The sequence below is a fragment of the Mauremys reevesii genome, linkage group 1 (assembly GCF_016161935.1).
Source record: "Mauremys reevesii isolate NIE-2019 linkage group 1, ASM1616193v1, whole genome shotgun sequence".
NCBI classification, from domain to species: Eukaryota; Metazoa; Chordata; order Testudines; family Geoemydidae; genus Mauremys; species Mauremys reevesii.
In genome coordinates, this window is record NC_052623.1 from 267160198 (window position 1) to 267173962 (window position 13765).

At 58.8% G+C, this 13765-nt stretch overlaps 2 protein-coding genes across 3 annotated transcripts; one reads left to right on the forward strand and one right to left on the reverse strand.

Moving 5' to 3' along the window:
- Positions 1-1181: 1181 nt before the first annotated feature.
- Positions 1182-12611, forward strand: CDC42EP1 (CDC42 effector protein 1). Of its 2 annotated transcripts, XM_039520538.1 has the most exons (4): positions 1182-1404; positions 6022-6352; positions 6652-7117; positions 9453-12611. In XM_039520538.1, the coding sequence occupies exons 3-4, from the start codon at positions 6685-6687 to the stop codon at positions 10295-10297; spliced, it is 1278 nt and encodes a 425-aa protein (XP_039376472.1). In that variant the 5' UTR covers positions 1182-1404; positions 6022-6352; positions 6652-6684; the 3' UTR covers positions 10298-12611. The 2 variants fall into 2 exon arrangements, with proteins under 2 accessions (XP_039376472.1, XP_039376471.1); XM_039520537.1 differs by having other exon boundaries at positions 1183-1404; positions 6186-7117.
- On the reverse strand, positions 4897-5871 carry LOC120373718 (extensin-like). The gene has a single exon (XM_039492553.1). The coding sequence runs from the start codon at positions 5869-5871 to the stop codon at positions 4897-4899; it is 975 nt and encodes a 324-aa protein (XP_039348487.1).
- Positions 12612-13765: the final 1154 nt, after the last annotated feature.

Sequence of the window (13765 nt, forward strand, 5' to 3'; positions counted from 1 at the left end):
AGGTCTTGAACTCAGGCCTGGGCCACTCCAGACAGCTGCCACATCCTGGACTCCCAAGGTCTGTCAAAACCTGGTGGACTGAGAAGCTAGTAAGACTATAGCCTCAGCCAAGGCACCACCCACAGGAGCCCTGACTGGAGGATCCCCCGGCTCCACCAATTGGTCCAACCACACTTTTTAAGCCAGAAGGAGGCACAGGAAGTTTGAGTGACAAGGTGATTTCCTGTTGTGGCAATATTGGACCCTATTTGTGCCTGCCTCTTGCACCCAGCCCTGTTCCTGATTCCTGCGCGGCTCCTGCCTTTGCTACTGTTCCCACGGTGCTCCTGCTCTGGGCTTGATCCCTGTCTCTCCTCCTGTTCCCACCCTTATGCCTCACCTCCAGCCATCAGTCACCAGTCCTAGCTCTGACTTCTGGCCCAACTCTGACTTGGCCCCAGCTCTGGTAACTGGCAGTTGACTCTCATACAGACTCTTGGCTTTGTTCCCCAACCTGGACTCCTGCTCTGACTACTAGGCAAGATTGCCTACATCCCACTCCGTAACACCATCTTTCCTGACCCTGCACAGTGCTGCCAGTGAAACCCTCCGTTCCCCACCCTGATCAGTGCCCCTAAGAAGACCTTCCTTCCAACCCTACCCAGAGACCCTGCTCAGTTCTACTAATGGGACCCTTCCTCCAAGCCAGCCGGAGCTCTCCCCATCCCTTGCTGGTAAAAAGGGGATGTGTGTGGCAGGGGCAATCCTGGAGTAAAAGTATAGTGGGGGAGGTGAATCTCAGAGCTCTCAGGGACTGGGACGCCCTCAGACTTGTTCTTAGTGAGGTGTGCATCACACGGCAATTCTTAGCCTTGCTGGCCACACCCAGTCACCTGTAGGCAATGCTGTCCCACGGCACACACAGGCTGGGGCAAGGGACCTCTGACCCAACCATGGCTTCCTGATAGACAGACTCAACTAGACACAGGCGTTCTCTGAGGCTGCTCTCTTGATGAGGGTGAGATGCTGCCGACCCAGGCACAAGGGGTAGTGGGGAGGGAGGGAGGGGGCAGAACAGGGGCTCCTGCAATCTTTTCTCCTGGACAGTTGGACTAACTCCCTCTTTTTCTCTGGCCTCCTTTCCCAGACAGCTGGGGATTGGTCAGTAAATGTGGAGACCCCACCCACTGCTCCCACATCCCCTCCCCATTCCCTTCTCCCTCCCTCCACTGGCACCAGTGCTCCTGCACAGCAGCCAAGGAACAGCGCAGAGAAGGGGGAGACTGCTGAGGAGCCAGCCCCCAAGCAGTGGGAAAAGGGGGTCACCTCCCCTGGGAGCGGCAGCACTTCGCCAAGAGCCACGGGGAACGTTTGAAACCTCGGAGAACTTTTCTTTTTTTAAACCTTTTTTTTTTTCTCAAAAAGGTAAAAGCTAAAGTTAAGACTTGACGGGCATGGGGGAAAGTTCAGTGGAGCAGAGGGCAGGCGAAGGAAGGCGCGTGGGGTGGGGTGTTGGAGAACAGGGGGTTTGAAGGAGGGGGTAGGGAATGGGGGAAAGGGAAATATGGCAGAAGAAGGGGAAGGGAAGAGGGGAATGTGGAAGGAGGGGGAGGAGAGGAAGGGGGATATGGCAGAAGGGAGAGGATGGGGGGTGGAGGGAGGGATGCAGAAGAAGAGGGGGAAGAAGGGGCACGGAGGCAGCAGGGGAGCTGGAAGGGTTGTAGGGTTCCCTCTGCCTTCCTACGCTCAGCTGTGGCCACCCATTCCCGCAGGGTCCGAGGGAGACTTTTTTTTCCCCCAACAGGAAAGGGAGTAGTTTTGTTTTGTTTTGTTTTCGAGGAGGGGGGGGGGGCAAAAAGTGCTGCGTGTGGAATTCCAGCCTCAGCCTCAAAGCGGGTCTGTTCGGAAAAACCCCTACGTGATCTATCTATATATATAGCAGCAAGCGGCCCGGGAGCTCAGCGGTGCTTTATTCCAGCACATGCAGTCTGCATTTCTCCTGCGCTCAGAGGAGCTGGAGATGGTCCTGTCTAGGCCATTCAGCACCGGGCTGTCCCCTATAGCATCCCCTATAGCACGCTTCAGTCTGGCTCTACATGATCCAAGCAATGGGGCTGTTGTTTCCTCTGGGAGACTCTTCCACAGCTTGATAGACCCTCCCGGCTAGGAATGTTCTCCCAATTTCCAGCCCAAATTTCCCTTCGTTCCTCCCCATCCCGATGTTCCTCAGACCACCGTGGACATCTCCTCTCTCTCCTGGGCCTTTACGCCCTGGGGGCGGGCATGTGGTGGGGAGTCTGCGTTTGGCAGTCCTGCTCGTCTGGATCACTTTTTCCCTCTCTGCTTTCCGCCCATCTCAGAGGAGACAAATCAGTGGAAACCAGCTGAAGTTAGGGAGAGGGGAGGCTGGAGAGATGTTGGCAGTCTGATTGTGGCTTGCCTTTTGGGGCCCCCTGGGGAAAGGGGAGAGGCGGGGAGGATTAAGGAGAAGGGGAGCTGTTGGAGAGGGAAAGGGCCCAGCCGTTGCAGTGATGGGCTGTAACACAGACACAGCAGGAGGAATAGAACGCATGCCCTGGCTGACCCTTTGCTCAGAGAATCACGAGTTTCACATGGATGAGAGAATAACTGGAGTGGAGCTGAAAACGAGAGAGACCAGGTGGGAAGGCAGGGTTCTGAGCGCCTCTGTTGATTTTGGGCGGCCACACACCAGCGGGGGCTGACAGGCAAGAAGGAAAGGGGTCACAGGGACAGGCCGGCGACAGAAGGCCTGCCCTGCAGCCTGGGTTTGGCATTGCAGGGGAGGGCAGTGCCAGCTAGAGGCAGGGGGGGCTGCTGAAATCCAGACTGTGGTTGTGGGCTAGTCATTTTTGTGGTAGTGAGGGAAAGAACGAAGGGGAGAAAAGTACCCGCCTCCTCCTCCAAGGATCCCGCCAAGCAGGGAATGGGCCCACAACCCCCAGCCCAGATGGGCCTTTTGCTGAACACCACCTCTCTCCTGCCCCCTTTCCCTCTTCTTTCTGATCTGACCCCACTGTAGCCTTGAGCATCTGGGCCCCATGTGCCCCAAGGAGAGGGAGACTCCTGGGGGGGCGGGGGAGGGAATGCAGAGGCACAGCTCATCCCCTCTCCCTGTTCTCTGAGCCTGGCCCAAGGCCAGGGGAGCTGGAGTGCTGGGAACCGTCTCAACCGCCCCATTGCCTTCCCTGCACAGGGGGCTCGGCTCTTCCTGGCCCCGGGATAGCTCAGCGAGGCTGCAGGGGGCGTGCAGGGCCCCCGGCAAATTCCCCTGCTCTCCCCACCCCCCTCCTTTTCTTGCCTGGGCCAACGGGTGCAAGCTGTGGATGGGGTGAGGGGTCTTCATGGGGTGAGGGGGGGGGGTGCCAACCCCCCAGCTGGAAGCAGTGGGGAATTCACACAGCCCAGTAGGAGCCAAGCCCAGCGGGGAAGCCTGGAGCCCCATTGTAGCCAGGCCTGGCTGATCCCCAAGCCCCCCCACACCACATGCCTAGCAGGTCTCAGCTGAGAAGGGAGAGCTCCCCCAGTTTCTCCATCAGCAAGGAGGCGGGACTCTGGGGAGCCATGGGGTTAGAGGACCCCGGGAAACAGGCTCCCTGCCCCCTGATCCCCAGGGAAACAGCCAATGGTTGCAGCGGATTTCAAGGGGAGTTTTGTTTTGCATTTGCCTACCTCTACCCCCTGGCAGATAAGAGGGCCCTGGGTGAGCAAACAAGGCTGGGGTGGGGAAGGACACGTGGCGCCAGTGGTGACGGAGACTCGTGGCCAGCGTTCCCGGAGCATAGCCCTCCCTGGCACCTGCTCCCTGTCAAGGTGACTTGCAGGCAGCAGCACAGGGGCACGTGGCAGGGAGGGGAGCACAGAGCGGGAGGCTGAAATGGGCTGGGAGCGCAGCTGGGGACAGGACAAAGGGTGGCTCTGTTGGGGACAAGGGCCAAGGAGCACTGGAAATGCCACTGGCGGGGGGTATCGGCTGGGTTTATCACTGATCTCCTGGAGTCTATTCTGGCATTCCTCCTTCTCCCCCACCCTACTTCCTCCGCACCATCCCCCCCGCCTCCCCCAGTCCTGTGCACACACAGCCACAGAGCGTATCTGTGCTCTCCAGCTGCAAGGCAGAACCTCAGGGGCTGGGCCGTAGGTAATCTCACCCCCAGCCCTCCAAGAGCCCTCCAGACCCCAGCCCAGCCAGCAGCCTGTCTGGCTCACTCCTCCCTGTCGCTAATCCTGCTGAAAGGACCCAGCCCTGCCCCTCAGTGTAGGAACCAAGGTGTCTTCCTCTGGCCCTGGGGCTGAGCTTACCTGGGCAGGGGGAACATGCCTAGGTGCCAGCGGCCTTTGGCCCATTGATTATTCACCTGCTGTGTTGGCAGAGGACTGCTCAGTGGAGGCCTGGAGTGGAGCAGCCTCCAGGAGATTCTGAAATGGCAACACTCCACAATGCAAAGCTGATCTGAACAGCTACCCTGGCCCCTTCAGGGCTGGAAAGCAAGACTGGGAGTCTGCTAGGAGAGAAACTTAACCTGGGACCAGGAGCCCAGAGACAACCTGACCTACCGCCACAGTCTGCCTACTTATTTCCAGCGTGCCTGTCGCGATAATATTTAGGGACAGACTATTTGCGCACAGACTGAGAGCTGGCTTCCAATCCCAGCTTGGCCGCTGGCTTGGACAAGTCACATCGTCTCTCTGTGACTCAGTTTCCCTGCCTCCAGAATGGGTGGGTGCAGGGGCTGATGCTTAATACGGTAGCATTGGTGAAGTGCTTTGTGAACCTTGGAGACAAGTTGCCATAGAAATGCAAACGAATTCCCCAGTAATCATAATATTTAATGTATTTCTTTCCCTTTCTAGCTACCCCGTGGTTGGGCTCGGGCACTGGTCTGGGGGGATACAAGTTCAGCAGTGGGGTCGGACATAGGGCAGGCGCAGGTGCGGGGGTGGGCGGGCATAGGGTCGGGGTGGGTACAGGTTCAGAGGTGGGGTCAGGGGTGGGGTCGGGTGCAGATGCAGGGGCGGGCGCAGGTTCGAAGGCGGGTGAAGATGCGGGGGTGGAGTCGGGCGCAGGTTCGAAGGCGGGTGCAGATGCAGGGTTGGGGGTGGGGTCGGGTGCAGGTTTGAAGGCGGGTGCAGATTTGAAGGTGGGTGCAGATACAGGGGTGGGCGCAGGTTCGAAGGCGGGTGCAGATGCAGGGGGGAGGGTGGGGTCTGTTGGAGGTTCGCAGGCGGGTGCAGTTGCAGGGGCGGGGGGCGATGCAGGGGTGGGTACAGATGCAGGGGTGGGGGTGGGGTCGGGTGCAGGTTCGAAGGCAGGTGCAGATGCAGGGGTGGGGATGGGGTCAGGTGCAGATGCAGGGTCGGATGCAGGTTCGAAGGCAGGTGCAGGGGTGAGTGCAGGTTCGAAGGTGGGTGCAGATGCAGGGTTGGGGTCGGGCGAAGGTTTGAAGGTGGGTGCAGGTTCGAAGGCGGGTGCAGGGGCAGGGGTGGGGACGAGTGCAGGTTTGAAGGCAGGTGCAGATGCAGGGGCGGCCGCAGGTTCGAAGGCAGGTGCAGGTTCGAAGGCAGGTGCAGATGCAGGGGTGGGGATGGGGTCAGGTGCAGATGCAGGGTCAGATGCAGGTTCGAAGGCAGGTGCAGGGGTGGGTGCAGGTTCGAAGGTGGGTGCAGATGCAGGGTTGGGGTCGGGCGAAGGTTTGAAGGCGGGTGCAGGTTTGAAGGTGGGTGCAGGTTCGAAGGCAGGGGCAGGGGCAGGGACGAGTGCAGGTTCGAAGGCAGGTGCAGATGCAGGGGTGGGTGCAGGTTTGGGGTTGAGCACAGGTTCAGAGGTAAGTTCAGTCGCAGGGGTGGTGTCGGGCACAGGTCCAGAGTGTCCATTCTTATTTCACCTGGCCCGTCCCTCCCCAGGCGTTGGCATTACTCATTCCTGGCAGGAACCCTGCAAAGCACCCCGGTAACTCACTCCTGCAGCCAGAACAGTCAGAAAATCTCAGCCTGAGCCTTCACCTTTGCTGTTGTCATTTTTAGGCCGTCTTACATCAGGATCAAGGAGTTTGCCCTGAGACCCCCCCTTCGGCTGTGACCTGCTGCCCCATCTGCCAGCCACTCCCACGCTAGCAGGCGGCAGGGGCGGAAGCAGGGAGACGGAGGATGGCGGATTAACATTAATCCCCAGCTTTGCTTACTTCCAGCCGCACAAGAGCTCCAGCGGCAGCAGCCAGGGTGACGACTGACTCCTTGGAGATACCTTTGCCCGAGCCCTGCCGTCCTACCTGCCCAGGGCCAAGCAGGACTCCCCGCACCCACCTGGAGAGATGAGGATCCAGAGGCCTGCACTCAATAGCAGAAGCTGCCAGGGGTGAGCCAGTTCGGAAAAGCCTCCCCTGGGCAGTTTAATGAGTGCTGTAGAGAGCAATTATCCAGAAGGAGTGCCGAACCGGAGAAAAGACAGGCCCACACTCCCCACGGCCGCTCTAAGGCATCTCCAAAGATCGGGAGCAGGGGCTGGTCCCGGGAGCAGCTCCCCAGCCCAGGACACGACCCGGCCGAAAGGAGGGGGTAGCATGAGTGATGGGGAGTCCGGGGGCGTGACAAGCCACTGTGACCCCTCTGGAGTTTGTGCCCCCTCACACTGAAGGCCAGTTTCCTGTGTTTTAGGGGAGAGGGTGTGGAGTAACAACGGGGTGTGACATGAGTCTTGGGAAGCTACCGGTGCTCGGCTGGGTGTCGGGCTCCCATGGCAAACGCCGGTTGAAATCGGAGCTGACGCCGGACATGATCAGCCCACCGCTGGGGGACTTCCGGCACACCATGCACGTGGGGCGTGGCGGGGACGTCTTCGGGGACACCTCCTTCCTCAGCAACCACGGCGGCACCGAGACGGCCAAAGCCAACAACTTCTTCGCTCGGACCCTGCGGCACGTGCGGAGGACGCCACTGAGGAACCGGGGCAGCGGGAGCAAGGCCGAAGCCTCGCCCGCCCCCCCAGACATCTCGCCCATCATCAAGAACGCCGTGTCGCTGCCGCAGCTCAGCGAGGGGACCTATGGCAGCAGCAGCCCGGCTGGGAAGTTCGCCTTCAAGAGCGCTCCAAACAACGTGTCCGAGACACACTGTGCTTACGGTGAGTAGTCCTGTAGCGGGGGCACGGGCCTAGGAGACGCCAGTGCTATTCCCGGCTGTGTCGCTGAAACCAGGGCAAGTCCCTGCCCACCCTCCTGTGCCTCAGTTTCCCCATCTGTGTAATCTCCATCTCTGGATGGACCGGACTATTTAAGAGCTATGATCAAGGGAGTTCCTGGTCCTGGTGAATCCCAGAATGATCCTTTTCTGAGATACACCCTTAGCCCCCAGTTGTTCTTCCCCCGAACCCACTTCCCCTTCGACTTCACCTGTTAACGGCCCTGCAGAGCTCAGGCCATTATGGGTGGGATATAGTTTCTTACCTATAATCCTCCAGCTCTAGTCCAGTGCTGGGGTGGTAGTAACCCAAGGTCGTTCCCATCTGATGGCCAATTGGTGGCCTGTGGGAAATGAGTCGGGAGGGGAGGGGGGAGCAGGTCTCAAACCACCTCCTATGAGAGAAACTTGTTCACAGACAGCAAGGGAGACCCACTGTCCCCCTGGCAGCCTCAGGGTGCGAATGGGCCACAGAGCCTCCGTGCCCCACTGGGAACGGTCCATCCAGTGTGGAGGGGAAGCACCGGGGGAGAGGCTGTGCTGCTGGCGTTCACACAGAAGGGCCGTCTCCAGCCCCACAGCGAAGAAAGGAGTGGGGGGGTGATTTAGGTGAACTTTACTGCTCCTGGGAGTAGGCAGCAGGCGATGCCCCCCCAGCCAGCCAGCTCTGGAGAGACAGCCCAGTGGGAGACAGTGGCCTAATGGTTAAAGCACCGGATTGGGAGTCAGGAGACCTGGGCTCTGTTTCCCAGCTCTGTCCCTGGCCTGCTGGGTGACCTTGGGCAAGTCACGTCCCTGTCCCGTGCCTCAGTTTCCCCATCTATAAAATGGGGAGGATGTAAAACACTTTAACATCTGCTGAGGAAATGCGCTGTGTAAGAGCTGGGTGTTGTTACTATTTCTGGACCTGCAGCCCCACCGCTTATCCAGTGCCCCCCCTCCATGCCCCCAATGGCTCTGCTCATGCTCCTCCCGGTTGCCCTGTTCCAGCCGTGGCTCCCTGCCCAGGCCCCTCAGTCCTGGCTACGTCTGAGCGACGCTCTGGCGGGTGCTGGGGGCTGGGTTCTTTAGTACAAAGGCCGTGTTCTCCAAACGTAGGGGCCCAGCTCAGCATTTCCCGTGGCACTAATGCTCAGGTCAGTGTGACCGGTGTGGGAGTGGCTGGGCCTGGGCCAGGGACGGGCAACGAAGGTGGCATGGTGCAATGCTGCCACCTGCTGGTCACAGGTTATACAGCCATTCCAGTGGAAATAATTTCCCAGGGCTGATCACCCATCACCCTCTCGACGTCACCCTCTCAACTCTTGGCAGAGACCAGTTCCAGCACGTGCTGTTATCTTCCAGTTGGGCTGGGCCATGGGTGTCTGGCGCCGAGCAGTCCTTAAACAGCGGGACTGATTCCCATCTTCCCTAGCACCGGCTAGTCACGTTACAGTGGAGTGTAACTGGTGCTAGTTTTCACTAGTACAAGCCAGACTTTCCCAATACTGAACAGGCACTAGATCAGGGTAGGCAACCTATGGCATGTGTGCCAAAGGCGGCACGTGAGCTGATTTTCAGTGGCACTCACACTGCTCAGGTCCTGGCCACCGGTTCGGGGGCTCTGCATTTTAATTTTAAATGATGTCGAGTATCAGAGGGGTAGCCGTGTTAGTCTGGATCTGTAAAAGCAGCAAAGAGTCTTGTAGTACCTTATAGACTAACAGACGTTTTGGAGCATGAGCTTTCGTGGGTGAATACCCACTTCATCGGATGCATCCGACAAAGTGGGTATTCACCCACGAAAGCTCATGCTCCAAAACGTCTGTTAGTCTATAAGGTGCCACAAGACTCTTTGCTAATTTTAAATGAAGTGTTTTAAACATTTTTAAAACCTTACTTACTTTACATACAACAATAGTTTAATTATATATTATAGACTTATAGAAAGAGACCTTCTAAAAACGTTAAAATGTATGACTGGCACGTGAAACCTTAAATTAGAGTGAATACATGAAGATTCGGCACACCGCTTCTGAAAGGTTGCCGACCTCTGCACTAGATGGTGAAATTGCTCCTAGGCTGTCTAGCAAAGTGATCCATATGAGAGTGATTGATCCCAATATAGCCCAGCTGACATGAGTGTGACTTGTCTATCCCTGTTCACATACAGTCACTGGTCCCAGTCTCCCATAGTACAGCCCAGTCTGTCCCCACCCAGTGTGATAGTCGCTGCCTCCCCCTGGCTCTTGTGCAGTGCCAGAGGCTTTCCACTCAGCAAAGGCTCCTTGTCCTTTCAGGGCTGGAGTCCGGGTTCTGCACCATCCCGCGTGCTCCGCGCTCAGAGAAGGCCCGGGAGAGCTCCTTCCCCGCAGAAGCAGAGCTCCAGCGCTCGGACTCCCTGCTGTCCTTCCGCCTGGACCTCGGACCCTCCCTCATGAGCGAGCTCCTCCAGGTCATCAGCTTCACAGACGCCATGGACAGCAGTGACAAGAGGGAGGAAGCCAGGGCCCTGGCTGGCAGCCAGGCTGCATCGCCCCTTGCCCTGCATGGCGAGTGGGTTGAGGCCGGGGTCCCTCGGGGATCAGGGACACCCAATGCCAGGTGTATAGAGGGCGACATGGCAGAAAGCCTCTGGGCCTGCTCGAGGCAGGGGGCCAGCTCCTCAACGGGACACTTGGTGCATGCCAATGGAGATGCTCATGCCCTAGAGCATGCTGAGGGGGGACCTGCCTATGCTGGGAGCGGGCACCAGAGCCCTGCATGGGGCTCAGCACCCGCTGAGGAGCCGGGGGCGCTCCCGAAAGACAGCCTGTGGCAGGGGCACTGGAATGACTGCAGCATGGAGGCGGGAGAGTTCCACCGGGCTGCCCAGGTCCTGGCTCGCCACTACAGCGCGAGAGGTGCACATGGCACCCTGGAGGAAGAGGAGGAGGGGCCCCGGGAGAGCCCCGTTGTCAGCTCGTGGCGGGCGGACGAGGCTGGGTGGAGTCACAGTGAGGAGGAGGAGGAGGAGGAAGAGGAGGAGGCGGCGGTGGCTGCGCTCCCAGCTGTGCGGGAGGGGGAGGCCACGGCTGGGGAGGGCCGCAGCGACTCCTTTGAGTACGCCGACGAGGAGGAAGAGGATGATGAGGTGAAGGTCTGAACAGCCACCGTCTCCTGTGGCCTTGGGACTCCCCAGCCCTCCCCGAGAGACGTCAGCTGTCCGGGGGCCAGCGCCCCTTGGGAGCTGTGAACCCTCCTGCCGCAGAGGGTTGGTGGGGATGGAGGCAGGGGAAGCAGCTCTTCGATCCACCCAGCGCAGGCCCCGCCTTCCCCAAAGGGCAGATCATGCTAATGGGGAAATCGCAATGATCGCATGCTCCTTCCCCCCACTCCTCTCTCTCATTCGAAATGAGGCGCCCGCCCCCTGGGAGGCTGGGCTGGTAAGGGAATGCTCCTGTCAGGTCACCGAGCCCCCAGCAAGCACCGAACAGGAGCAGACAGAGAAAGCACTCCAGCCGCACGGCTCGCTCCCCCACACGCCCTGAGCTAGAGGCCTGGGGCAGGCTTGCTTTCTGAGTCGGCCACCCCGGGCTGGAGCAACACAGCATTAGCATTCTCCCTCTCCCTCTCCCTGGGGCCTGAGTGCTCCTGGCCATTCTCCCAGCGCGCGGCTGGGCCTGGGGATTGAACCGGGTTCTGCCATGCAGCACCACACAGCACTGTCCGCGAGCAGGCTGGGCTAGTCTCACACAGCTCCTACCAGCCCTCGCCAGTTCTGTTGCCTTCAGCCAGCGGCCATGCCAGCTGGGCTAGCTAATTCCTGGTTCCCTCCTGCCAAGGCCTGCCCTAGCAAGCCAGTTATGGGGCCTCCCCTCCCCCCCAAGGCCATTCCAAGGGCACAACAATCCCCTCCCCTCCCCATGGAGCAGGCAGCAGAGTGGGGAGTCCTCCCACCTGAGTGGGGTGGCCCTCCTTCCTTGAGCTGATGCAGGGCTGTGCTCAGGGAGAAAGGCAGGTGTGGCTCCTATCCTCCAGCAGTACCGTGAGCTGGAGGCTCTGAGGCTGGTTCCAGAGAGCCGGCTGCTCCACTCTACAGATCTGGGGAGGAGCTCCCCCTGCCCCACTCCCCGAGTTCCTGCCACACTGTCCTCGGGGAGGTGTTCAGAGCAGCAATACAGGAGGCTCGGTGGGGGTGCAGCCAGCAATGACTTGGTATCCAAATGCAGCACAGCCGGGGAAATCATGTCATGGCCCTTAACCTGGGCACCAAGGAGCCCTGCCAGAGTCAGGCGCCAACACTCATGAGATTTTTCAAAGCTGTAACTGGCGGGTTCTTCCATTTGCCCTCCGGTGCTGGACTGCGCCGAGGGGCCATTTTCAAGGTTTCCCCCACAGCCAGGAGAGCTAGAAACTTCCTGTTGTGTAATGAAAGCTGGGAGGCTCAGGCAGTAACTGGCTTTGGCAGCTGGGCCTTCAGGGGAAACACCAAATCGCGGGTCGTTAGCGTTGGCAATGCTGCGACTCCAGTAATCAGGCAGAATAAAAACAATGCTGGGGTCCCACTGCCTTTGCCCCCGGCAGACCCCTCCATACCCCAGAGGGGACACCCCCGAACTCCAATACTCCCTTCCGCCCCCTCTTAGAACAAGAACATTTTCTCTGTGCTATAGTGTTCAGCCCAGGCAGTTGAAAGGGGGGCTGCCCTTGGTCTAACTGACACCATTTAGAGGGGTCTAAACTCGCCCCCCCTCCAACGCACTTCCCCTTTCCGGTGGCCTTTTGCCGGCAGGGGGTGGGGGCTGCTCACTGCTCCTTGTGTCTCTGGGCAACACGGCCCCTTTCGGAGGAGCCGCTCCCCACACTGTCCCGCGTGCGGACACGCTCACACAGAGGGGGCTTTGTGCCATGTCCTGGAGCAGGAATGACTGGGGGGGGGGTGAGGTCATTCCACTGGCCCGCACAGCATGCCCATTGTTCGCCCAGGGCCAGCGAGCCTGTGGCCGGAGGGATCCCGTGCCCACGCTCCCGCTGCCCGGTCGCCCCGGAGGTCTGTGTCTGTCAGGGAGCACATGAGAGCATAATAACCAGGCTTTGACACCGGGGGGGTGGGAAGAGTCCTAGGAGCCCGTTCTGCTCCCCACACAGGCCCTGGAGCTGCCAGCTGACTGATCTCATCACACTGCAGGCAGCTGCTCAGCCTTTCACACTCAGCCATAGGGGGAGACGGGGCTGAAGTGAGCGGGAGCTACAGGTGCCCAGCAGGGCTCTAGAGTGTAGAGTCCAGAGCCTGCAACCATTGCTACGCATCATTGCCCCCACCCTGGGAGCCAGGGTCTCTCTCAGGCTCACCCTGCTCATTCAAGTTTGTCACAGAAGCTCCATACCAAAGATCCACCCCCAAGGAACATCCCAGCTGTCTCCCTTTGCAGCCTGTGCACTTATTATTGATCTTATTAAAACAGTTTTTGATACTATTCTCTCCTCTGATGGTTCTTCCCATGCCCCAGCCAGCCCCAGGATTTCAGCCTGCAGAACAGCAGCAAATCAGTCTACTCCCTCTGCACTTTCAGACTCCAGGGAGTCATCTCCTCCCAGCTCCCAGTGGCTGAACCCCCTCCCTGCATTGGTATTCTCTGCACTTCCAGTCCTGAGACTCCTGGGAAAATAGGACTTGCTACCCCATCTCAGATCACTGGACCAGCCATTCTGGTCCCTACGCTCCTGCTGGGACCCATACGTGTGGCATCAGAGAAAAGCAAAACCCCAATAATGCTGGCCAGGGTGAGGAGATTCCATCTTGACCCCAGCAGAGATCAGTTTACACCTCGCATCTAGAGCCCTGATTACCCTGCTCATTGCCAGCCTGGCTACAAATGTTCTCAACCAGCCCTAGCACTTGAGCCTGCAGCAGTGAGTTCCACAGGCTGGCAACATATTTTATGAAAGTTATTTGTTCTGCATTTTACTGAATGACCCTCCGACACTGGAGCAGGGTGGAAGCAGAAGGGAAGGGGCAGTGTGTGCTCCTTCAGGGGAGTCTCTCTAAATATCAGTCTCTTCCATGCTTGGCCTTTGCCGACTAAATACCCCTAACATTTGCTATCCTTATATCCTGAGCATAGCGTTAGCCATATGCATTGCCAGACTGGATCCAGCCCGAGGGCCAGGTAGCCCAGTATCCTGTCTCTGACCGTGGCCAGCAGCAGATGCTGGAGAGGAAGGGGTAAGAACCCTGCACTAGTCAGCTATGGATGAGCCGTCCCAGTTCTTCCTCACCCCCACTTGTTAGAAGTTGGCTCTTCTCTGAAGCCACTTTGAACCTGGTGAGGCGTGTCCCTTTGTGGGGCTTTGGGGGAGTCACATCTAATGTCTGTTTTCCCTGTGCTGGGAGCCCCTTGTCCTGTACTGTCAGAGGGCAAGACTGCCCCCTGCTGGTACCAAAGACTTCCTATATTTCAGATGTGTGGGGTGGAGGGGAGTTACCCATAATGCTTCAAGCCAGTTTTTCTCCAGCGCCATTCCCCCTGTGGCATGTGAACCTCTGGAGTGAGTCACTGCAACTTTAACCAGAGCGGTTTCACCAGACATTAGGTAGTGACAGCCCATGTGAAGGACCAGGGCCGGCTCT

Excerpts from the sequence above, each read along its gene's own strand:
- LOC120373718 (XM_039492553.1), bottom strand. The coding sequence starts at position 5,871 with ATGGACACTCTGGACCTGTGCCCGACACCACCCCTGCGACTGAACTTA.
- CDC42EP1 (XM_039520538.1), top strand. The coding sequence starts at position 6,685 with ATGAGTCTTGGGAAGCTACCGGTGCTCGGCTGGGTGTCGGGCTCCCAT. Across the intron at positions 7,118-9,452 it reads CGAGACACACTGTGCTTACG|GGCTGGAGTCCGGGTTCTGC; the intron begins GTGAGTAGTCCT and ends TTGTCCTTTCAG.